Genomic DNA, 25,148 nt, shown 5'->3' on the forward strand with positions numbered 1-25,148 from the left:
ATTTCTAATTGCCCTGGAAAAGGTGGTGATGAGCTGCCTTCGGTATTAGATACTCACCTCTGAAAGGAGTGAACTGCCCATGCAGCATTCAGCAGTGACCCAGGGAGGAAATATTGGTCCCTATTTCTCTGTTCGCAAGGCAAGATAATGAGAAATCAAAGCAAAAAGAAGGAGACCCCAGCAATGTCAGGCTGTTGGCAACATTCAAGAAAACCACGACCACAACTCTACAAATGGAGAACATTGATAAGATGAAAGCCAAGGTTTATTCCAAGCTGAGAGTTAGCACCACTTTTGCACTGTTTTTCTATCTACTCGCTTGTGCATTATGACACAGGCACGTACCCAAGCCTATCAATATGGCAGCATAACGCAATGAAATCAGTGGCCGGAAGGGAATCTTTCACCTAGCAATCTAACATATGTTCAGAAATGGATTGGTATTGGCAAAGAGGAACAAAATTGTTAGCAGTGAAGAGTTGGAACTGTAGCCTGGGAAGACAGTTTGTGTCTGCTTGCTCTCCGTTAAATGCCACACAAAATTCTGGCCTTACAAATACGTTTTAAAACTCATTTGATGAAATGCATCAAATCTTATTTAAAATTATCCCTGTGAAGCACCTTAAAACCATTTTGTTGCTTCAGATTGTTGGTTTCTAAAATATAATATTATATTTCTTTGCTGTGTTTTGGACTTTGCAGACAAAAAAAAGTCACTAAAAGCATTTTATCTGTCATAGAAAAATCTATTCACCTTTGTAGCTTGTCTACTCACTATTTGTTATGATTAGTTTTACAACCTGGCTGGACATGGATTAAAGCTGCACAAATAATTATCTCCTTCAGCATTACAAAAATGCATGCTTTCATCTTTATCAAGCAAAGGGCTGTTTTTCTCAATGATTTTTTTTAATGGATGTGTTCTCAGACAACTGAAAAGAAAATGCTAATGATTTTTATGACGTTATTAATTAGCTGAACTTTGTGAAATTTGCTGCAGGGTTTCCCAGCCATGCCATTGTTAAACCCTTGCACACTTTTACAGAATGCTTCATTAGCGCTCTATTACATTTTTAATGAAACAGACTTACTTTCGAAGTGAATATCAGTGTGGTAATGACTACAGCTTTTAAAATAGATTTTCTGTAAAACAGGCAACATCGAGTAGAATTGCACTATTTTCATAGAGGAATAATAAGGTCATAGAATCATCAGTACAGTAGAGGCTTTTCGGCCCGTCAAATCTGTATCACAAAAAATACAGTAAATCCACACTACTTCCACTTTCCAGTACTAGGCCCATAGCCTTCAAAATGACATATACTTCAAATGCTCATGCACTTGTTAAATGTTGTAAAGTTACCCCAGTCAACTTTCCTCCAAAATGTACATTCCAAACCCCTATCACCTTCTGGGTGAAAATATTTTTCCTTGAGTCTCCTCTAAACCTCCTGCCTTTCATCGTACAGTAATGCTCCTTTGTTATTCACCCTTCAACAAAGGGGAACAATTTCCTATCCACCCACTTCACAGCCCACGTAATCTTATACACCTCCATCAGATTGCCCTCACAACCTTCTCTGCACCAAAGAAATCAAATTAAGTTTATCCAGTCTCTCTTTGTGGCCAAGATGTTCCAAGAGAGGCAACAACCTGGTGAATCTCCTCTGCACCCTCTCCAGAGCAATCACATTCTTCCTATAGTGCACTGTTAGAACTGCACAGAGTATTCCAGCTGTGGCCATACCCAAAATCCTGTACAGATCCAATATAATCTTCTTGCTCTTATAATCTATGCCTGGACTAATAAAGGCAAGTTCCATATGCCTTCTTCACTATGTCATTTATCTGTTCTGCCACTTTCAGGGATCTATGGGCAAGCACTCCAAGATCTCTATGTTCATCTGAGCTTCTTAATGTCCTGCCATTCATTGTATACTCCCTTGTCTTGTTTCAAAGTGCATCACCTCACATTGATCAGAGTTAAATTCCATCTGCTATTGATCTGCCCATCTGACCAATCTATTTATATCGTCCTGTAGCCTGAAATCTACTCCCTCATTGTCAGTCTTTGTGTCATCCACACTTTACTTATCATTCATCCCCACGTTCTCATCCAAATCATTTATGTCTCTCAAGCAATAAGGGACCCATTATTGATCCCTATGCTATGCTACTGGATGTACCCAAATCAATTTTTGATCCAATTTGCCAATTTACTCTGGGTCCCACTTAATTTCACCTTCCTTATTCATCTCCCATGTGGGATCTTGTTGAAGGCCTTCCTAAAATCCATTATAAACTACATCAACTGTACTCCCCTTATCTACACACTTGGTCATCTTGTAAAAATATTCAACCAGATTTGTAAGACATGACCTCCCCCTATCAAAGGCCATGCTGACTATCCCTGAACAAACCCTTTCTCGCGAAATAAATATTAATTTCCTTCTTCAGCATTTTCTCAATGCATTTCCCTACCAGTGATGTCAGACTCCCCGATCTGTAGTTTCCAAGTTGATCTCTACCACCCTTGTTGAGAAGTGGAACCACAATAGCTGGTCTCCAGGCTTCTGGTACCTTCCCTGCCATCAGAGAGGAAGTAAAAATTTGGGTCCAAGCTCCTGTAATTTCCTTCCTTATCCCCTACGGCAGCCTGGGATACAACTTCTCTGGACCTAGGTGGTTGTCTGCTTTTAAGTTGTCAAATCCCCCAATACATCCTCATTCTCGATGTCAAACTGCTCAAATTCTGTCCTTACATCTTCTTGAATTCTGTCCCTACATCCTCTTTCGCCAAATTAAAGACTAATATGAAGCACTGTAACACTACATCAGTATCCTCTCACTCCACGCACAGATTTCCTCCTTCCTCTCTTCTCTTTCCCTTGTTACTCTCTTCTCATTGAGATACTTGGAAAATATCTTAGAGTTCACCCTAAGGTTTCCCACCAAGGATTTTCATGACCCTTCTTTTCTCTCCTAATTGTTTTCTTAAGATCCCTCCTGCACTTTCTACACTTCTCCAAGCTCCAATAGATTTACTGCCTTTGTTCCTGTTATATGCCTCTCATTTCCTCTTTATCTAGTTCTAAATATCATTTGACTTCCAGAGTTCTCAGGGCTTTCTGCTCCTGTTTTTCACCCTAATAGGAACATTTTGGGCCTATTTGCTCGCCAATACCATTTTGAATGCCTCCCCTTGTTCTGCTGAACATCTACCCCTAAGTAACTGTTTCTAGTCTACTTTGGTCAGATCCTGCTTTGTTTTAATCAAACCTGCCTTCTCCCAATCCAAAGTCAAACCTTCTCTTTGAGAAATCTTGTCTTGTAAGCTGAGAAATAGGCACCACTTTTTCTTAGATGGGCCCTTACAGCTTACCAAGGAATCTACCTGATTGTTCTGCTCTACACGATTTGTTTGGCTCAGATCTTTTATTTGTTCATGGGATGTGGATGTCTCAGCTGAGTCATCATATATTGTTTGTTCCTATTTGCCCAGAAGAGAGCCTCACGAGTCAGCCACATTGCTGTAGGTCTAATCACATATGGGCCAGACCTGGTAAGGTTTGGCAGAATTCCTTCCCTAGAGAGTGTTATTGCTCAAAGCTGGTGGAAGGGTGAACTGTGAGGAGAATGCAGAGATGGTTCAATGTAATTTCGACACGTTAATGGAATGGGAAAATTCATGCTAGATGAAGCCTAATGTGGATGATTGTGAAGATTTCCACAATGGTAGCAAAAACAGGAACACAGATTATGATTTAAATGGTAATAGATTGGAGAAGTGAGGAGGTGCAATAAGACGTGGGTGTCATTCTGCACCAGTCTGTGAAAATAAGCATGCAGGGGCAGCAGGCAGTAAAGAAGGCAAATGATATCTTGGCCTTCATAGCGGGATGATTTGAGTACAGGAGTGGCAATATCCTGTGGCATTTGGGTGGCACGGTGGCACAGTGGTTAGCACTGCTGCCTCACAGTGCCAGAGACCCGGGTTCAATTCCCGCCTCAGGCGACTGACAGTGTGGAGTTTGCACGTTCTCCCCGTGTATGCGTGGGTTTCCTCCGGGTGCTCCGGTTTCGTCCCACCATCCAAAGATGTGCAGGGTCAGGTGAATTGGCCATACTAAATTGCCCGTAGTGTTAGGTAAGGGGTAAATGTAGGGGTATGGGTGGGTTTCGCTTCGGCGGGTGGGTGTGGACTTGTTGGACCGAAGGGCCTGTTTCCACACTGTAATCTAATCTAATCTAATCTAATCTAATTTGTATATGGCCTTAGGGAGACTCGAGCTGAAACTCGTGTTTAGTTTTGGTCTCCTTATCTGAGGAAGGATATTCTGGCTTTGAATGGAGCACAATAAAGGTTTACTGGACTGATCCTGGATTGGCAGCACTGATTTATGAAGAGAGATTGGATTGGTTGGGACAATATTCACTTGAATTCAGAGGAATGATCTCCTGGAAACCTCTAAAGTTTTAACAGGACTAGATAGGATAAACGTAGGAAGGGTGTTCCTGGTGACAGCAAAGTTCAGAACTAGGGATCACTAAGGATACAGGGTGGGCCATTGAGGACTGAGATGAGGAGACAATTTCTTCATCCAGCCAATGGTGAACCTTCAGAATTCTCTGCCACTGACAGCAGTTGAGGTCAAAATATTGAACATTTTGACTTAGATGATCAGATGCTGAATGATGGAGAAGGTTCAAAGAATCAAACAACTTACTCCTATTTTCTTTGCTTCTGTGTAGTGAGTCAGGTGAGTTTATTCAACAATCAACAAGTGGTTACTTGGCCATGACTTGGCTAGCTTTCACTTCCCAATTTTATTGAATTCAAATTTCACTATCTGCCATGGTGCAATATGAACTCATTTCCCAAGAACATCAGCCTGAATTCTGAAATACAAGTACCACAGCATCACTGAAAGTTGGGTGGAGTATTAAAAATCAAATTCAGCCAATCATGACAGTTCACACTGATGCACTGCAGCGAAATTTTAGCAAGTTCAACTTTCTTTTCTTTTGGTCCTCAGCAATGCTGGTTTAAAACAGCTATGAATTCTGCTTCGACTCAGGCCATCCTAATGTCACAGAAATAAATCATTAATGGGGAGAGAGGAAAATGTACTGGACTTTGTTGTCTCTCCCTTTTTATTTCTCTTGGCAAACCAATAAGCTGGCAGTCTTCCCCTCAGGGTGTCCTACTAATTTTATTGTGACTATAACAGCCTGAGGGGCTCTGCTATTAATTTTTCAGGAATGGCAGAGATCATAAACTCACAAATACAAGATGCAGAAGCTCCAGTATAAAATCTACCATCTGTAGCATACCGCATTGGAACCCTAATACTTCACACTGGTAGGCAGATGCCACAAAACTGAAAAAAAGCAATGTGGCAACCCAGATAAAAATAATTTTTATACCAAACTTGAATGGTTTACAAAGAATTGGAAAAGTAAAGTTCCATGTTTGCAATAAGATGGAGGTAGAAAAAGTATTGGCAAATGTACAGAATAATATTAACTTAGAGAAATGCTTTGATGATGTTTTGTGTTTCTCCTTTATCTATATTTGCTGATTATGGAATCTCCATTCCTAATGTTCTGTCCAGCTTGTCTTTTTATTTTAATGTACACTCCAGTAAGAACTGTTCATTAGCTGACTGTAAAATCCTGTTACAGAATATTTTCCATTGCCATTTATGACTCTTTTCTCAAGAATACTATTAAGGTCACCATTGAAAATTGTCACTTTTTGACCATTTGTTTGGAACATCCAAGAGACAAAAAGTGAACAGAAACCTTTCAAAATATCTACTCTGAAAGCTTTGCCATTTTTTTTTCAAAGTACATCAATAACATTCTTGAAGCATTCTCATAGGTGATTTGATATTGATTTTTATTTCTCCCTTTAGGAATACTTCATCTCACAAGCTCCTGATATTTTGATATTGTTTATCTTTTGGCTCAAGGTCCCAGTACAGTGGAAGCTCATGGAAAACATTTTGAAGTCAACTCAAACACAGGCAGAATGCTGTTTTCTGCAGACGAGAGTGAGGTGGTGGTTGGTGCTGACAGACTTCGGGTCACAGGTATGGAGTGTTAGAAACGACTCATTTCAAAAAGACAAAGCAGTAAGCACAGAACCTAAATCATCGAATTATAACTCTTCACGCCTTGAAGCAAGGACAGTAAACCTCATGGATAGTACACAAACCCACTGTTATATTTTTAAACCTGAGGTTTTTTTAACCTGCTTCTGGCATTACGCTCTGTTTCTGATCTTCATAAAAGGAAGGCCTCTGCCTTCATGCAGTGATGCTAAAATTGTACCATTCATTGCCACAATTTAAAGTTGGTTCCCAATATGTTCAGGTTTAAATTCATAGAAGCAAGTGTAACTGAAGGAATTTTATATTGGAGTGTGAGAGAAATCGCTCTTACATTAAGAATTGTGAGATTGTGAAACTCAAATTCAGGGTGAGTGGATGAGGCAAAGATGGAGGCCCAAAATGCCCATGTCCACTCTTAGTACTGTAGTTTCACTGAAAGTGAAGCAGAGACTTGGTTTATACAAGAACTTTATCCAAAATTTATTTCAGTGAGAAAAGAGAGGGCTTTAAAATCTGCTTCACAAAGTTACACGTGCGTCGACTTCAATGACTTGCCAGTGATGTTCCAGTCATGCTGTACATTGATTTGAACTCAAACAAACTCCAGCAAAATACGCAAGTATAGATTTGACCAGTAAATGGTATAATACTGATGATATAGGGAAATAAATTCCAGGTTAGATACACAAGCTACATTGCATCAAGAGCAGAAGGAAGAGCAAGTTAATTGGGATCAGTGCATTTGAATCATGCAAAAGAAAATACAATATCAGCTAGGGTTCAGATATTCTTAGTGAACCTGCTCAGGCAAAAATGACATATCTCTGGAGCAGGTGGGACTTGAACTAAGGCCTCCTGGACCAAAGGTAGGGACAGTACCACTGTGCCACAAGATTCCTATAATCATGCACCTAGACCAACCAAACAAGCGTTCTAATTGGTTAAGGTTCATCAACCTCCAATACACCTTACTGGTGTGTGCCTATCTTAACCAGACCGAGTAGTCTGCCAATTTTTAATGCCTATAGGTTTATGTATAAAGAATGGTTCTTGAATGTATGTCACATCCTAAACAAGCAATCGCTATTAGGCTACTGCACTTTACCTTTCTGAGGGACTTGATATACCCCACCAACCCCAGCTTTACATTAGAACAGGTTGGCACCCGCAGACTCTCGGGGTAGCAGATTGTCTCGATGCAGATGGATGATAGTCATTGTGAACAGGAGGGAAGTTTGCTAATGATGTAAGGGCTTATTTTCATTTCTAAAATGCACTGCTTGATGAAATTTAAGGTTGTTCTTGTAATATATGTATTTCTGTTGTTCTAATGGGTTCATTTCTGCTTTATTACTTTTTTTATTTCAGCATCCTGATAAGCAGCATGTAAGCAAATCTGGCAAACCAGTGAGCTCTAATGTTTCTGGAACCCACAGGCACTCTTAAAGCTTAGAGGCAAAGCAGAATTATAACAATGAATTAGAGCAAAAGAAAGCACTGCATATTTAGTTTTTGTTTAATTGGATATTTGATGAATTAAGCCGAATGAATTTAATGTTTAATGGTATGAACAGCTGAATTAGGTCAACAAAAACTTTTTAAAAATTGCAGAACATTCACAGGCTAATCCAGCTAGACTATATGGGTAGAGTTCAGTAATAGGAAAGGTGCAATCACTTTGATGGGATTGTATTACAGACCTCCCAAGAAACAATGGATGATAGAGGAACAGATATGTGAACAGATTATGGAAAAGTGTGAACAGGGTTGTTGTGGTGGATGATTTTAACTTCACCTATATTGACTGACACTGGCTTAGGGTCAGGAGCCTAGATGGGTGAGAATAGGACAGTTTTTTGAAGCAATATGTAAATAATCCAACTAGAGAAAAGGCTATATAAGACCTGATATTGTTGAATTAGCCTGGCCAGGTGATCAAAGTTTCAATGGGGGAGCATTTCAGAAAAAGTTCTGTAAGTTTTAAGTTACTTATGGATAAGGATGAGAGTAGTCATCTGTGGTAAGTATTAAACTGGAGGAAAGCTAATTATCTCAATATTAGCAGGAACTGGGGAATATCAATTGTGAATGGCTGTTTGATGGCAATTCCACATCTAGCATGTGGGAAACTTTTAAAGTCCTGTTGATTAGAGTTCAAATGAAGGATAAGAATGGCAAGATTCAGAGGACCTTCAACAAATAGAAATTGAGAGCTTAGTCAAAAAGAAAATAGGTAAGGTTTAGTAACCTGAAGACAGACACATGCCTCAAAGAATACAAAGATAGCAGGAATGAACTCAAACAAGGCATTAGGAGGGATGAAAGGATCATGAAATGATTTTAGGTGAAAGTGAGGACTGCAGATGCTGGAGATCAGAGTCAAGTGTGTGGTCCTGGAAAAGCACAGCAGCTCAGGCAGCATGAGAGAAGCAGGAAAACCAACGTTTCAGGCAAAAGCCCTTCATCTTCATTCCTGATGAAGGGCTTTTGCCCGAAACATCGATTTTCCTGCTTCTCCCATGCTGCCTGAGCTGCTGTGCTTTTCCAGCACTACACTGTTGACATTAAATGATTTTGGCAAACAAAATGAAGAAAAATCTCAAGGTGTTTTATAATATATAAGGAGCAAGAGGGTAGCTAGGGCAAGGGTAGGTCCACACAAGAAATTTGTGTGTGGAGCTGTAAGAAATGAGTGAGGTCCTCAATGAATACTTTGTATCAGTATTCACTGAGGAGAAGGACATGGTGGGTGGTGAATCTTGGGAGGGGTGTGCGGATATTTTGGGACATGCTAATATTAGAAAAGGATGTGGTTTTGGGTGTTTTGAAAAGCATTAAGATAGACGAGTTCCCAGAACCTGTTGGGATCTATCCCAGCATGCTGAAGTGGCAGCTGAGGAAATTGCTGGGATCCTGTATGAAATTTTTGTATCCTCTTTGGTCACAGGAGATGTCTCAGAGGAGTGGAGACTAGCCAATGTTGTTATTTTTTATTTAAGACAGGCAATAGGGATAATCCAGGAAATTACAAGGCAATGAACCTTGTGTGAAGTTATTGGAGAAAATTCTTAGAGGTAGGATTTACTCACATTTGGAAAAATATGGATTTATTAGCGGAAGGCAGCATGGCTTTGTATAGGGAAGATCCTATCTCACAAACTTGATTGAGTATTCATCCAGAGACCCAGATAATATTTGGAGACCTGAATTTGAATCCCACCACAGCAGATGGTGGAATTTGATTTCAATTAAATAATCTGGAATTAGGAGTCTAATGATGACCACAAATCTATTGTCGATTGTCAGAAAAACCTATCTAGTTCACTAATGTCCTTTAGGGAAGAAAATTACCATCATTATCTGGTCTGGCCAACATGTGACTCCAGACCCACAGCATTTTCGTTGACTTTTAATTGCCCCCAGAGAAATTAGGAATGGGTAATAAATGTTGGCCTAGCCAGCAAAGTCCTCATCTTGTGAATGAATTTTAAAAATCACATAGGATTAACAGTGAGCTGGTCCTGGAAGACAGGACTGGCTTGGTCATAGAAGACAGAGAGTAGAGGTGGAAAGGTTTTTTTTCTGAGTGGAGATCTGCGAGCAGTGGTCTCCCTGTTGTTAGTCACGTATACATAAATGATTTTGAGAAGAATGTAAGTGGTTTGATTAGTAAGTTTTCAGTTGAAACAAAGATTGGTAGAGCTGTGGAAAGTGAGGAGGATTGCCAGAGGATACAGCAGGGATACAGATAGGCTGGAGACTTAGGCAGAGAAATGGCAGGTAATGTTTAATCCAGATAAATATGAAGCAATGCATTTTGGAAAATCTAATGTAGGCAGGAAATATGCAATAAATAGTGGCACCCTCAGTCGCATCAACATATAGAGGTAGGTCCATAGTTCCCTGAAAGTGGTAACATAAATGGATAAGGCGGTCAAGAAGGCACATGGAATGCTTGCTTTTATAGGTCATGGCGTCGAGTATAAAATTTGGCAAATCATGCTGCATCCATATCGAACTTTAGTTAGGACATATTTGGAATATTGCATTTAGTTCTGGTTGCCATGCTACCAGAATGATGTGAAGGCTTTGGAGAGGGTACAGAAAAGGTTTACTAGAATGTTGCCTAGTTTGAAGGGTATTAGCTATGAGCAGAGAGTGGACAAACTAGGTTTGAACATCGAAGGATGCGAGGAGACCTGATAGAAGTTTATTGGATTATGAGATGCATAGCGATAATGGATAGTTAAAGTCTTTGTCTCAGGGTAGAGATGTCATACGTTTAAGGTAAAAGGGGGTAAACTTTAAAGGAGATGTGAGAGGCAAGTTTTTGACACAGAGGGTGGTAAGTGCCTGGAATGAGCTGCCAGAGGAGGTAGTGGAGGTAGATACAATGACAACATTTAAGAGACATCTTGACAGATAGGCAGAGAATAGAAAGATACAGAACATGTAGAGGCAAAAGGGTTTTTTAAGTTCAGAAGACAACATGTGTCAGATTGTGGTGGGTCGAAGGACTTGCTCTTGTGCTGTACTGTTCTCTGTACTCTTTGTAATCACTTATTTTGTTGAAACATGCATTAAAATGATGGACATCAAGAAAATAAACCTATCTGTAAAATTTGGAAATTGTAAGTTTCAAATAAGAACTGCCTGCCCCTCAGGTGTAAGACAATTCTCTGAAATGATGAGTAAGATAGGATGTTCTTTTGCAACTCACCTTCAGCATAATTTCGAGGAGAAAGTGAGGACTGCAGATGCTGGAGATCAGAGCTGAAAATGTGTTGCTGGAAAAGTGCAGCAGGTCAGGCAGCATCCAAGGAACAGGAGAATCGACGTTTCGGGCATAAGCCCTTCTTCAGGAATGAGGAAAGTGTGCCCAGAAGACTAATATAAAAGGTAGGGAGGGGGGACTTGGGGGAGGGGCGTTGGAAATGCGATAGGTGGAAGGAGGTCAAGGTGAGGGTGATAGGCCAGAGTGGGGTGGAGGCGGAGAGGTCAGGAAGAAGATTGCAGGTTAGGAAGGTGGTGCTGAGTTCGAGGGATTTGACTGAGACAAGGTGGGGGAAGGGGAAATGAGGAAACTGGAGAAATCTGCATTCATCCCTTGTGGTTGGAGGGTTCCTAGGCGGAAGATGAGGCGCTCTTCCTCCAACCGTCGTGTTGCTATGGTCTGGCGATGGAGGAGTCCAAGGACCTGCATGTCCTTGGTGGAGTGGGAAGGGGAGTTGAAGTGTTGAGCCACGGGGTGGTTGGGTTGGTTGGTCCGGGTGTCCCAGAGGTGTTCTCTGAAACGTTCCGCAAGTAGGCGGCCTGTCTCCCCAATATAGAGGAGGCCACATCAGGTGCAGTGGATGCAATAGATGATATGTGTGGAGGTGCAGGTGAATTTGTGGCGGATATGGAAGTGTCCCTTGGGGCCTTGGAGGGAAGTAAGGGGGGAGGTGTGGGCGCAAGTTTTGCATTTCTTGCGGTTGCAGGGGAAGGTGCCGGGAGTGGAGGTTGGGTTGGTGGGGGGTGTGGACTTGACGAGGGAGTCACGGAGGGAGTGGTCTTTTCGGAACGCTGATAGGGGAGGGGAGGGAAATATATCCCTGGTGGTGGGATCCGTTTGGAGGTGGCGGAAATGACGGTGGATGATCCGCTGTACATGGAGGTTGGTGGTGTGGTTGGTGAGGACCAGTGGGGTTCTGTCCTGGTGGCGGTTGGAGGGGCAGGGCTCAAGAGCGGAGGAGCGGGAAGTGGAAGAGATGCGGTGGAGGGCATCGTCGACCACGTCTGGGGGGAAATAAACCGACCGACTCACACAGATACCTAGACTACACCTCCTCCCACCCTGCCCCCTGTAAAAACGCCATCCCATATTCCCATTTCTTTCGTCTCCACCACATCTGCTCCCAGGAGGACCAGTTCCAAATCCGTACAACCCAGATGGCCTCCCTCTTCAAGGACCGCAATTTCCCCCCAGACGTGGTCGACGATGCCCTCCACCGCATCTCTTCCACTTCCCGCTCCTCCGCCCTTGAGTCCCGCCCCTCCAACCGCCACCAGGACAGAACCCCACTGGTCCTCACCTACCACACCACCAACCTCCATGTACAGCGGACCATCCGCCGTCATTTCCACCACCTCCAAACGGACCCCACCACCAGGGATATATTTCCCTCCCCTCCCCTATCAGCATTCCGAAAAGACCACTCCCTCCGTGACTCCACACCCCCCACCAACCCAACCTCCACTCCCGGCACCTTCCCCTGCAACCGCAAGAAATGCAAAACTTGCGCCCACACCTCCCCCCTTACTTCCCTCCAAGGCCGCAAGGGATACTTCCATATCCGCCACAAATTCACCTGCACCTCCACACACATCATCTATTGCATCTGCTGCACCCGATGTCGCCTCCTCTATACCGGGGAGACAGATCGCCTACTTGCGGAACGGTTCAGAGAACATCTCTGGGACACCCGGACCAACCAACCCAACCACCCCGTGGCTCAACACTTCAACTCCCCCTCCCACTCCACCAAGGACATGCAGGTCCTTGGACCCCTCCATCGCCAGACTATAGCAACACGACGGTTGGAGGAAAAGCGCCTCATCTTCCGCCTAGGAATCCTCCAACCACAAGGGATGAACTCAGATTTCTCCAGCTTCCTCATTTCCCCTTCCCCCACCTTGTCTCAGTCAAATCCCTCGAACTCAGCACCACCTTCCTAACCTGCAATCTTCTTCCTGACCTCTCCGCGCCCACCCCCACTCCGGCCTATCACCCTCACCTTGACCTCCTTCCACCTATCGCATTTCCAACGCCCCTCCCCCAAGTCCCTCCTCCCTACCTTTTATCTTACCTGCTGGGCACACTTTCCTCATTCCTGAAGAAGGGCTTATGCCCGAAGCGTCGATTCTCCTGCTCCTTGGATGCTGCCTGACCTGCTGCACTTTTCCAGCAACACATTTTCAGTTCAGCATAATTTCACCGAGTTATTCACAACTGAACACCAAGGGAAATGGTTGATGCATTCTGCCGAAGTTGACTCACTAAAGTTCCAAATTCAAAGTACACGCTACAAAAAAACTTTATGAAGAAAAGACATAGCGAGGGCTGAATCTTTCAATAATTTTGTCCAAGTGTCAATTTCAGCTGTTTTCTGGAAGGGGTACCTCTATGGACATTGAATTGTGGAGCAGACTCGATGGGCTGAATAGCCAGCTTCTGTTTCTACATCTTTTGGTCTTCAAGGTTTCTACTCGCCACCACTGGGACCTTCTGTGCCTTGGGTTCCATTTTGAAACTCCAGCTGCGCACAAGTTCAAACACTGTAAGCTGGAGTTAACCATTCAAAGTGTATCCTTTGACTGCATTCAAAAAGGGATGGATGAGAATCGGAAAATGGAACCCTGCGGTTTGCCAACTGGGACCTGAAGGTTTTAATCGATGGGGTGGTTGACAGGAATGTCAACTTCTTTCCCCAGATCCACCAATAGCTATAGTAGCTACCACAACAACAGACACTGCCAGTGTGGACAGAGATAGTTACCTGGGTTGGAAGCAATGCACAGCAGTGCCATATGAAGGTCGTGACCTCCTGTGCTCTGCAAAGGTAAGTGCCATCATCTTGTCTCTACGTCCTCCTACACAGTGTAACGTTATCACTTCATAAAGAGTTGAATGGACCTGCTTGAGAAGGGCTGCAGTGTAGTAGATAAAAACTGATGGCAGACAGCCCCATCAGCCCTGTATTCACTTTGAGAGCCAAGGAGAGAGACCATAGGAAAACAGGTAAGGTAATCAGTAAACATTTCTACTGTCTCTTTTGATTGGCCAATTGGTTTAAATTAGTAAATGTTCTTAGGGCAGAAATATTTAATGGCGAAACTAATTTATGAAATAGAATTTTGATGTCTGGGCAGGTAATGCATTGCAGCTGTAACATGGGGGAGCTGGTGGACAATCCGATGACCCGCAGTGACCACATCTGCAGCGAGTGTTGACTGCTTGAGGAACATGAGCTCAGAGCAGCAGACACTGCGACTCATCAGGGAGCAAGAGAGCTACCGAGATACTGTCTCAAGAGACACCCCTTAGATCAATTACATCAAATTTTGTTTGGAGCTGCAGACGGGAGAGTGTGACTGCAAATGAAGCAGATATGGCAATCTAGAATTCACCTTTTGTAGAGCCTAAGCAAATGTCCTTGTCCAATATGTATGGGGTTCTTGCTTCTGGTGTGGACAATGGCACAGACTGTAGGGAGGCCAAGTGAACTGACCATTACACTGTGGCCATCCAAGTCACAGATGAAAAGAATGAAAGTCATAACAATAGGGGAAAGCAGAATTTCAGAAATAGATATAGTTCTCTGCAACAAAGACTGAGAGACCCAACGGCTGTGTTGCCTAGCTGATGCTAAAGTTCAGGAGAACTCTTCTGGGCTGGAGAGGAATTTGGAGTTGGGTGGGGAAGGTTTCACATAGATACCAACAGTGTGTGTACGACTGGAAAGAGGTTCTGCTGAGGCATCAGGAGCAATTCAGGCTTAAATTAAAAGACTGTGCTTGCTGATACGAGTGTGCCATATGCAGTAATGCCTGGGTAATGGTAGCAGTTGTGAATAGGGGTTGGGCGAACCAATGATTGAGCCAGGGATATGGTGGCGTATGTGGAGAGGAGAAAGAAAGGGCGCCTGGTACTGTTGGGCGAAACAGCGAGGAAGCTAGGCCCCAGAAGGGAGATATCGAAAAGGCCTGGCAGGGAGGAAAACATCCTTCTCAGTCAACTCCTTTCACCTCGCAAGCTTTTGATCTCTTCCCCCTGTCCCACTATCTCTCGTGGGCCTTTTCTCTACACTCCCTCCCATGCTGGGACTTTTCTCTCCACACCCACCCCATCCCAGGCTTTCGTGCTCTCCTCCCCAGTCTGCTGGGCCTTTTCTCCCCTCCCACCACACACCAGTTCCTGGGCCTTCGTTTCCTATGTGTTCACTCACCCTCCCACGTCCATGCAACACCCTGTCAAGTCCTCAATCCCCCCTCCCAGGTTTTCCCTTCCCCTGCCCACATCCAAACACCTCTGTCCCAAGTCTTTCCTCCCAACCCATGTCTTCACTGCCCCCTTACACATCCTCACTCTCCACTCGCCTCCTCACTTCCCCATCTCGCATCCTCAAACACCACCTTCACCAACTATGTCACAACTGAATCCCATTTAAATTTCATGCTCCTTCTCTCTCCATGTACATAATGAGGGAGGCAGTAGAGATCTTGCAGGTAAAAATCCTCTGGGGAGTAGCGATCATAACTTTAGCAGAATTTCAAATTCGATTTGAGGGAGAAAATTCAGGTCTCAAACGAGTGTCCACAACTGAACTGAGGGTAATTACAGGGATATGAAGAAAGAATTGTCTAAAGTGGGCTGGAAAATAAACAAATAAGAAAGTCAGTGGGTGAACAGTGGCAGGTTTTTAAGCAGAAATTTCAGAACATTCAGCAAATATTTATTCTAGTTAAGGAGAAGGACTTGATGAGAAGGATGAACCACCCTTGGTTAACAAAGTCAGTGAAGGAGAGTACTCAATCAAAGCTAAAGCATGCAAAGCAGCAGAAGCTAATAGTAGGCCAGAGAATTGAAAATATTTTAGGAACCAGCAGCAGATGACTAAAAAGCTAATCAAAAGGGAGAAAATTGATTATGGAAGTTAATTGGAAAGAAACATAAAAAATAACAGCGAGAGCTTCTATGGGTATATACAAAGACAGGATCGAATGTCAGTTTGCAACCCTTGGAATATGCGACTGAGGAATTAATTACAAGGAATGAGGTGATGGGACATAACTTAAACCCAAACTTATAAACAAGGTGCTAACAGGAGGAAAGATCTTATAACAGTCTCTGTCATGAGGGACAAAGCATTTGACAAACTAATGGAACTGAGGAGAGGCAAGTTGCCAGGACCTGATGGTTTCATCCAAGGCTTTTAAATGAACTGGATGGAACGATGATGGGGACATTGGTCAAAATATTCTAGGACCTGCTAGATTCTGGGAAGGTTACAGTGGTTTAGAATTTGGATAATGTGACTCCCCTTTTCAAGGAAGGAACAGAAACAGAAAGCCGGTTTGTCTAATGTCACGAGTTAGGAAAAAGATAGTCCATTCCTAAGGAAGAACTAGCAGGACATCTCGCAAAGTATAAGCACAATCAAACTAATGAACATTGTTTTGTGAAAGGGAAATCATGTTTGACAAATTTGCCAGAGTTCTTTTAGGATATAACAAGTAGAGTTGATAAAGGGGGACTGGGTGATGTAGAGTATTTGGACTGCTAGAATTTGTGAGGTGATGGCCTAGTGGTATTATCACTTGAACATTATTCCAGCAACACAGCTAAGGTTTGTGGGGTCCAGGTTCAAATCCCAACAAGGCAGATGGTAGAATTTGAATTCATTGATTATCTGGAATGAAGAGTCCAATGATGATCATTGATCCATCATTGATTGTTAGAAAAACCCATTTCTTTCACTAAGGCCCTTTAGGGAAGGAAACCTCTATCCTTACCAGACCTACAGCAATGTGGTTGACTCTGCCCTCTTGACAATTAGGGATGGGCAATAAATGCTGGCCAAGCCAGTCATGCCCACATTCTGTGAATGAATAAAAAAATGCAAATGATAAGATGTCACATAAAAGGTAATTGCAAAAGGTTTGAGTTCACAGTACTGGGGATAATGTATCAGTATGGATTGAAAAATAGTCAGCACACTGAGGACAGAGAATTGGGATTAATGGATCTTTTTTCCAGTTGGAAAGATGTAACTAATGGAAAATCACATCGTAGGCCTTCAATTATTTGCCATCTATATTAGTGACTTACAGGAGGCTTGTTGCAATAAGGATACAAAGAATCATGAAGGGGATTTAGGTTGTTTGAATGATTGGGCGGAAGCTTGATAGAGGAAAGTGTGAGATCATGCACTGTGGTTGAAAGAATCAAAGGCAAACCATCTTTAAATAGAGAGAGACTTCCAAAAAGTGCAACACAGACGGATGTGGGTGTTCTTGTGCCTGAAGCATAAAATGCTAATGTGCAGATGCAGCAAGTAATTAAGAAGACAAATAGAATTTTGACTGTGGATGCTGGAAATCTGAAACAAGCAAAGAGAATGCTGAAGAAACTCAACATGTATGGCAACATCTGTGGAGCGAGAAACAGAGTTAATGTTTTGAAGCCAGTATGACTCAATTCTGAAGATCTGTCTGATTTACTGTTCACAGTACTGGGGATAATGTATCAGTGTGGATTGAAAAATAGCACACTGAGGACAGCGAAGTACTGGATTAACCGGATACTATTTCAGAGTTAAACAGCAATTTCATTACATCCCAAGGAGAATTGATTTCTGAGAATGCACCTGGATAGTTACATGTTTCAGACATCCTTTGTTCTTTATATTCAGAACAGCAACTGCAACCAAGACATAGTACTTTGAGGAGATTAGTGATGAAAAAATTAACGGGAACACTCTGGAACGGTACTTGCATCCACTCATGTTTCACACTTACGGCCACTTTATGTGTACAACTACATTTTCTAGGAATTTCCGAGGTGTACAAACATGCTCATATTCAGCAGCACAGCCTGAGTCCAAGTAAGGCAATGAACCTGGAGAGCGGTGAGTGAAGGAGGAAGCCTCCAGCAGTGGCAGCAACAACATCAGGACGAGCCGAACATGGCGCCACACAGCCTGGGATTTCCCAGCGAGCAAGGAGCAGGTCCCAGGCTGACCCCCGCAGCCCAGACTCACAGGTTAGGCCCAGGCTCCAGGTTTGCAGGTAGGCCCGAACACCTGAAGTAGGAGAAGTGGTGTTATGGGCCCAACTTGGCAGTCTTGGTGTGGCGGTCTTGACCTGGCGTGGAGGTCTCATGTCCATGCGGACGTCTTCTTCCAAGTATTCCTATGACCTGGCAGGTGGTTTCATCCAGGAATGGTGATCTCATCCTGGCTGCTTCTTCAGAGTATTCCATTATTCTTTAATCAGCTTTCCATGAGCCCAGAAATCCTTAACTGAACTGTGAAGAACTTTGTCTTAATATTACTTTTTGCTTTTACTTTTTTTTGTTATATATGACTTGTATCATTGATGTAGGCACCGTGGTGGGGTGACGTATAAAACTTCTCACTGTATTGTTCATGTAAAAGCACACGAGACAATAAATTTCTATTCTAAATTCTATCCCATTCATAAGCCAGTGGTTGTGAATGACAACGACTACGATTACACTTTTCTGGGAGCGAAAGTTCATTCCAGCCTTGTGTTTTCTTCTCATAAGTCATCTGGTTTTACGATGTTTTACATATGAAGGATTGCACTCTCTGGATCTGCTAAATTCTCTTCTTATCATGAGGGGATCTTCTGTTGAAGTTTCTCCATGTGGTAGCTGTATGGCATCTAATACACTTTTGAGCTCATTGGCAATTTACATTCCAATGCTCATGCAATGCAGTTTGCATGCAAGGAAACAGACTAATCGCAAGCATTGAACAGGCAGTCTTTTAGTGCTGTGAGCTTGCTTCATTAATGGGTGTAGGCCAAGCTCAGCCACAATGATTTGATGAAGTTGATGTTTTACTGATGCCAACTCCATGGTTGGAAGGTGGAGGCAGACATTGCCCAAGGTGTATGCCATGAGGTGGCAAGGAATGAAGCTCATTGAGAGCCCAGAGAAGATACCAGCATGTGGCATCTGCCAAGTAACCGCAATTTAGTTTCTCATTGGCACCTGGGAGAATTGCACACCGCAAAATGGACAAGATTAAACTGACTAACCATGAGATGCAAGTGCATGAAATCAAGTACTTGAAGCTAGAATGTGAAATTCACACCTCTCTGACCAGATTTTAAGTGAAAAATCAGACTTCTTTTCTGAATGTCAATAATCTCATTTTTCCATTCTTTCCACATTAGAGTCATGTAGCATGAAGACAGGCCTGTTGGCCCAAACTGGTCCATTCCGACCAAATTGTCCATCCACTCTAACCCCATTTTACTGCACTTGGCCCTTATCCTTCTAAACCTTTCCTATCCATGTATTTGTCCAAATGCCTTTTAAATGTTGTTAATGTACCCACCTCAACCACTTCTACCCCCGTGTGGGTACTACCCTCTGTGTAAAAATGTTGCACCTCAGGTTTCCTTTTATTCTTTCTCCTCTAACCTTAAACTGATGTGCTCGAGTCCTCGATTGCCCAACTCTGGAAAAAAGACTGAGTGCATTCACCCTATTCATACCTCTCATGATCTTATACACTTCAATAAGATTCACCATCAGTCTCCTATGCTCTAAAGAAAAAAGTCCTAACTTGTCCAACCTCTCCCTATAACTCAGACCCTTCAGTCCTGGCAACATCTTTGTAAATTACTTCTGCACTCTTTCCAGTTTCATAGCATCCTTCCTGTAACAAGGTGACCAAAACTGAACACAATGCTCCAAGTGTGGCCTCACCAATGTCCCGTACAACTACAGCTTCTATACTCCATGACCCGACGGATGAAGGCCACTGCGCCAAAAGCTTTCTTTACTGCCCTGTCTACCTGTGACTCCACTTTCGAAGATCTATGCACCTGAACTCCAAGGTCTATCTGTTCCACTACACTCCTTAAAGCCCTATCATTCACTATAAAACTCCTACCTTGATTTGACTTTCCAAAATGCAACACCTCACACTTAGTGTCATAAAGTCTCAGAGATGTACAGAATGGAAACTTCGGTCCAACGCATCCATGCCGACCAGATGTCCTAACCTAATCTAGTCCCATTGGCCAACACTTGGCCCATATCCCTCTAAACTTTTCCTATTCATGTACCCATCCAGATGCCTTTTAATTGTTATAATTGTACCAGCCTCAACCACTTCCTCAGGCAGTTCATTCCATACACGCACCACCCTTTGCATGAAAACGTTGACCCTTAGGTCTCTTTTAAATATTTCCCTTCTCACCTATGCCTCTAGTTCTGGACTCCCCCACCCCAGGGAAAAGGCCTTGTCTACTTACCCTATCCATGCCCCTCACTATTTTATGAACCTCTATAAGGTCACCCTTCAGCCTCTGACGGTCCAAGGAAAACAGCCCCAGCCTATTCAGCCTCTCCCTATAGCTCAAATCCTCCAACCCTGGCAACATCCTTATAAATCTTTTCTGAGCTCTTTCAAGTTTCATAACATCCTTCTGTTAGGAGGGAGTCCAGAGTTGCACTTATCTATATTAAACTCCATTTGTCATTCCTCGGCACACTTCCCCAGCTGATCAAGGTCCGGCTGCAATTTCTGATTGCCTTCCGCACTGTCCACAATAGCTCCTATTTTAGTGTCATTTGCAAACTTATTAATCATACCTTGTACATTCTCATTCAAATCATTGATGTACATAACAAACAGTAATGCGCCCAGCACCAATCCCTGAGGCGCTTTACTCGTCACAAGCCTCCAGTCTGGCAAGCATCCTTTCACTATTGCCCTCTGCTTTCAACCATCAAGCTAATCGTATTTCCAATTTTCCAACTCTCCCTGGATTCCATAAGATCTAACCTTCCAGAACAGCCTACCAGATGGAACCTTACCAAAGGCCTTACTGAAATCCATGTGGATTACATCTACCATCCTGCCCTCATCAACCTTCATGGTCACTTCATCAAACAACTCTAACAAATTTCCAAGGTGTGATCTCCCACGCAGAGCCATGCTGACTACTCCTAATCAAACTCTGTCTTTCCGAATGCATGTATGTCTTATCTCTCGGAATTTTCTCAAGTAACTTACCTCACACAGAGGTTAGGCGAACTGGTCCATAGTACCCAGATTTTTCTTTGTAGCCCTTCTTGAATAAGGGCACAACATTCGCTATCCTCCAGGCTTCTGGGACCTCACCCATGGATAACAATGATGCAAAAATATCGGCCAACTTCCCCCCCACCAAAATTCTTCTCTAGCCTCTTGCAGTGTTCTTGGATGTATCTGATCAGGACTAGGAGATTTATCCACTTTCATATATACATCCAACACCTCCTCTACTAAGGTATCACCACTAACTTCCCCTAGTTCCCAAGTCTTCATGTCTTTCTCCAAGGAAAACACAGAGGAGAATTATTCATTGAGTATCTTACTCATCTCCTGCAGTTCTGCACATACATATCCATGTTGGTTCTTGAGGGGCCCTATTCTCTCTCTTGTTATTGTTGCACCTTTACTATACTTAAAGGACCTTTCTGGATTCACCCTGATCTTCTCAGCTAAGGCTGTCTTGTGTCCCCTTTTTGCCCTCCTGATTTCCTTCTTCAGTAAACTCATGTATCCCCTGTATACCTCCAGGCATTCCCTTGATCCCAGCTGCCTGTGCCTGAGCCATACCTCCTTTTATCTGGTCAAAGCCCCAATATCTCTTGTCATCCAGGGTTCCCTATTTCTGTCAACCTTGTCCTTCACCTTCACAGGAACATATAGACCTTGAACTCTCATTATCTTGCCTGCAAACAAACTACGCCAAACTTTTCAACATTTTCCTTGCCAAGGTCTGGGGAAATTCAGCTGCCTAAATGTATAGCTTTTGCCAGATATTCTTTCTTTCACATTATCAGTCCTATTGGCTTGTTTTTGTATTGCTGCAGTCAGTGTGTGTCACAGACACTTGAGTCCAGGAAGGATTTTAGCAAATGCCAAATGTTAGCCTAAAAACTCCTCTCTAAATTGAAAATGTAACTCCTTGTCTTTATTATACAACAGACAAAAGCTTCACACAAGTTGGGTTGAATTCAATGGTGATGGTGGTGACTCTATTCACCAGCCAAAACATCAGCATTGGGTCATTTTGAGGGGATTAATTTCCTAACAGGGAGCCTCCTATAATGGTCCTTGTGCCTTTAAAAGTGCAGTTCCAACTTCAAGAAGCTGTGAGCCAATAAGATGGCTGCAAACTCTTCAGTCTCGGCAGTGCCACTAGAAATGGTGGTCCCTTTAGAACTACATCAGCCTCCTTCCCCTCCCCCACCCCCCCCCCGCACCGAGAAGCAGCATTGATGAAAGCCCTTTAAGAGAGCTTTTGTTTAGATTAAATTACTTACAGTGTGGAAACAGGACCTTTGGCCCAACAAGTCCACACCAACCCTTCGAAGAGCAGCCCACCCAGACCCATTCCCCTACATCTACCCCTTCACCTAATTGAATCAGGGACGCTGAGGGGGAAGGGAATCAGTAAGATGACAGAGTGTATATCTCTTTCCTTTTCAGATTAGATTAGATTCCCTACAGTGTGGAAACAGGCCCTTCGGCCCAACAAGTCCACACCGACCCTCTGAAGAGCAACCCACTCAGACCCATTCCCCTACACCTAACACTATGGACAATTTAGCATGGCCAATTCACCTAGCCTGTGCATCTTTGGACTGTGGGAGGAAACCAGAGCACCCGGAGGAAACCCACGCAGACACGGGGAGGATGTGCAAACTCCACACAGTCAGTTGCCCGAGGCGGGAATTGAACCCGGGTCCCTGGCGCTGTGAGGCAGCAGTGCTAACTACTGAACCACCCTTTCTACCTTTCCTACCCAAATCTGTGGATCCTGGGCTCAAAGGCCATTCTTAGGGGAAGATATGCAATGTGTTCTGTCCATAATATCTTACACTGAATAGGTTTTAAATATTCTAATTGAAAATATGAATCCAATTTTAACCAAATAATAATGAGAATGACTATGGGCACAGTTAAATAGTAGTTTTGCATTCGTAGTTGTGCATGTAACACACACATTTAGCCATTTTAATGAGATAGGTTTCTTTTTAAACTCGTGACAGGTAAAACCATAAGACATAAGAGCAGAAGTAAGCCATTCAGCCCACTGAGTCTGCTCCACCTTTTAATGAGATCATTACTTGTTTTGAATCTTTCAGATAACCACCTTATCTGAATATTACTGTCGCTGAATGATGATGGAAGAACACCCCTTTGTGTACTAACATGATTATTCCAGAGCAGCAACCACCCTCAATGTTAGGAAGAGCAGGGAAGAATGGAAACAACCAACTCAATACCTCAATGCTATCCAAAAGTGGAAAGACAAGCAAGAGATGTGATCCAGATCAGATACTACTTAATATTCCCCAACTACACTTTCCTGTATTTTCTCCATAATGTTTGGATCCTTAACTGATTAAAAATCAGTGCATAGCAGCCTTAAATATATTAAAATCAGTGTTTCATGAAATTAAGATGACAGTTAACTGAATGTTGTTAAAATACTACTAAAACCTAGCAGGACTGGTAACTTGACCTCCTGTTACCACACGTTGCAGACTGGTTCACTCTAATGTAGAATACTGAACTTTGACATCTGAGTCATGGTTTCAATCTCGCCTGGATTATTAGGGTGAAGGATGATTCTGTGCAACTGATAGAGTTCAGCAGCAAGTAATTAGGAACCTTGGTTTCAAGTGAGTGGCAAGAGAATTTATATTGGGACAACTGGGATGAAGTAAGTTCAAGTGTTCTGTGCCCCGTGCTGATGTCTCCATGCTAAGGAAAACAAAATAGAACAATAGACAACTTCAGCAGAAGATCTGTTTCTGCTGATGCTAAGATGAAACTAAAAATATGCTGTAATTGCACTGCAGTGTTATTCACTTTTGATGCTCTGGATAATACATTCAGGTTAAATGGAATAGTGAAACAAACCAGGTTATACTTTCAGGGGCATCTTAAGGTAATTTTGTTAAACATGGGGCCTTTATTATGACGTGATATTTTCTGAGTCTCAAAATGGTGCTGTCCTGTGATGACCTACCCTCAGCTGAAGGTTATGGCCCAAAATCTTCGATTACAAAAAATAATTTGCTGCTGTAGCTTTCAAAAAAAAAGCTCTTATAATTCAGCATTACTTTGTTCTGCATAATACAGAAGTGTGTTCAACACAAGGTCTTTATTAAAGTGCCTCTAAGATGACACCCTGCAGTGTGTGTGCCTCACGGTAGAGGTCACATGACTTTGGCAGACTAAGACGAACATTTGGATGTGATAGCATTTCAATTCAAACGCCCCCTTTTTTTAGAACTATAAGACCTGAAGAAATAGCAATTGGAGCAAGTTGTTCAGCCCCTCGAGCCTGCTCTGGTACTCAATCGAATCATGGCTAATTTTACATTCCTCATGTCCATTTTCCTGCCCTCTTCCCATAACAAAGAGAAAAAAAATTGTATGTACTACTTGTAACTGTTACCAAAGTTGCACATGATAAAACTAAATGCTTTTGGCCATTAACAGTTGTTGGTGTTGAGGCCATCCCAGTTTCGTCCATTTATTTACAAGCACAGTATCTTTAAAATGTTTGGGTCTTGTGATGATAAATATACAAGTTGTCAGATTATTTTTCAATATCTACTGGTAGGAATGAGTTGCTCCGTGGTGCAGTTTCAAAATCTTCTCAGCTGACTGATAATTTACATTGTTGTCTTGGAGACCTCTATCCTTTAGTTACATTAGCTGTGTTCTGCTAAGCAATCTTTTTGTTCTTTTCTTACATTGGCATCAAGCTTAGATTGTGCTCCTGCAGTTGGGCATTCTCTGCCTTGCGCTGTTTGTTCATCTGTCTGTCAGTCCATGTGGCCTGCAGAACACTTCAAATCTCTTTAGGGGGGTTTAGAGTTGTCAGTTTGAACTTTTGTCTTTTGAGTGGTTTTAGCTTCTTGTCTACCACCTGTAATACCAGATCTTCAGATTTGGTATCACATTGACCTCTTAGACTAATTTGTCCTCTCAAGGTGAGAGTTGTTCTAACACAGAGCCTCAACATTATCTTTGAGAATTTTCCTTAAGGATGCTATTTGGTGGAACTTTCTGCTGGTATACAAAGCCCAAACAGTTTCAGTGTCTATTTGATACTTCATATTGATTTGATGCTCTCATTTTGCTGTCTTCAAAGCAATACTTATAAACCATTTTTCTCCTTTAGATTTGACATTTCCAACTTGCTCTAAGATGTAGATTGAAT

General features: G+C 42.7%; 1 protein-coding gene across 6 annotated transcripts in view; it reads left to right on the forward strand.

Annotated features, from left to right (window-relative positions):
• sgcg (sarcoglycan, gamma) overlaps nucleotides 1-25,148 on the forward strand; it is a 679,656-nt gene that overhangs the window by 511,293 nt on the left and 143,215 nt on the right. For all 6 annotated transcript variants that reach the window (XM_043691949.2, XM_087988173.1, XM_087988171.1 and 3 more), the window contains one exon: nucleotides 5,976-6,095. In XM_043691949.2, the coding sequence (XP_043547884.1) occupies nucleotides 5,976-6,095 (120 nt within the window). The remainder of the gene's footprint in view (nucleotides 1-5,975; nucleotides 6,096-25,148) is intronic.

The sequence above is a fragment of the Chiloscyllium plagiosum genome, unplaced genomic scaffold (assembly GCF_037043375.1).
Source record: "Chiloscyllium plagiosum isolate Xiang-an unplaced genomic scaffold, Cpla_swu_hap1 HiC_scaffold_6, whole genome shotgun sequence".
Taxonomy (NCBI): Eukaryota; Metazoa; Chordata; class Chondrichthyes; order Orectolobiformes; family Hemiscylliidae; genus Chiloscyllium; species Chiloscyllium plagiosum.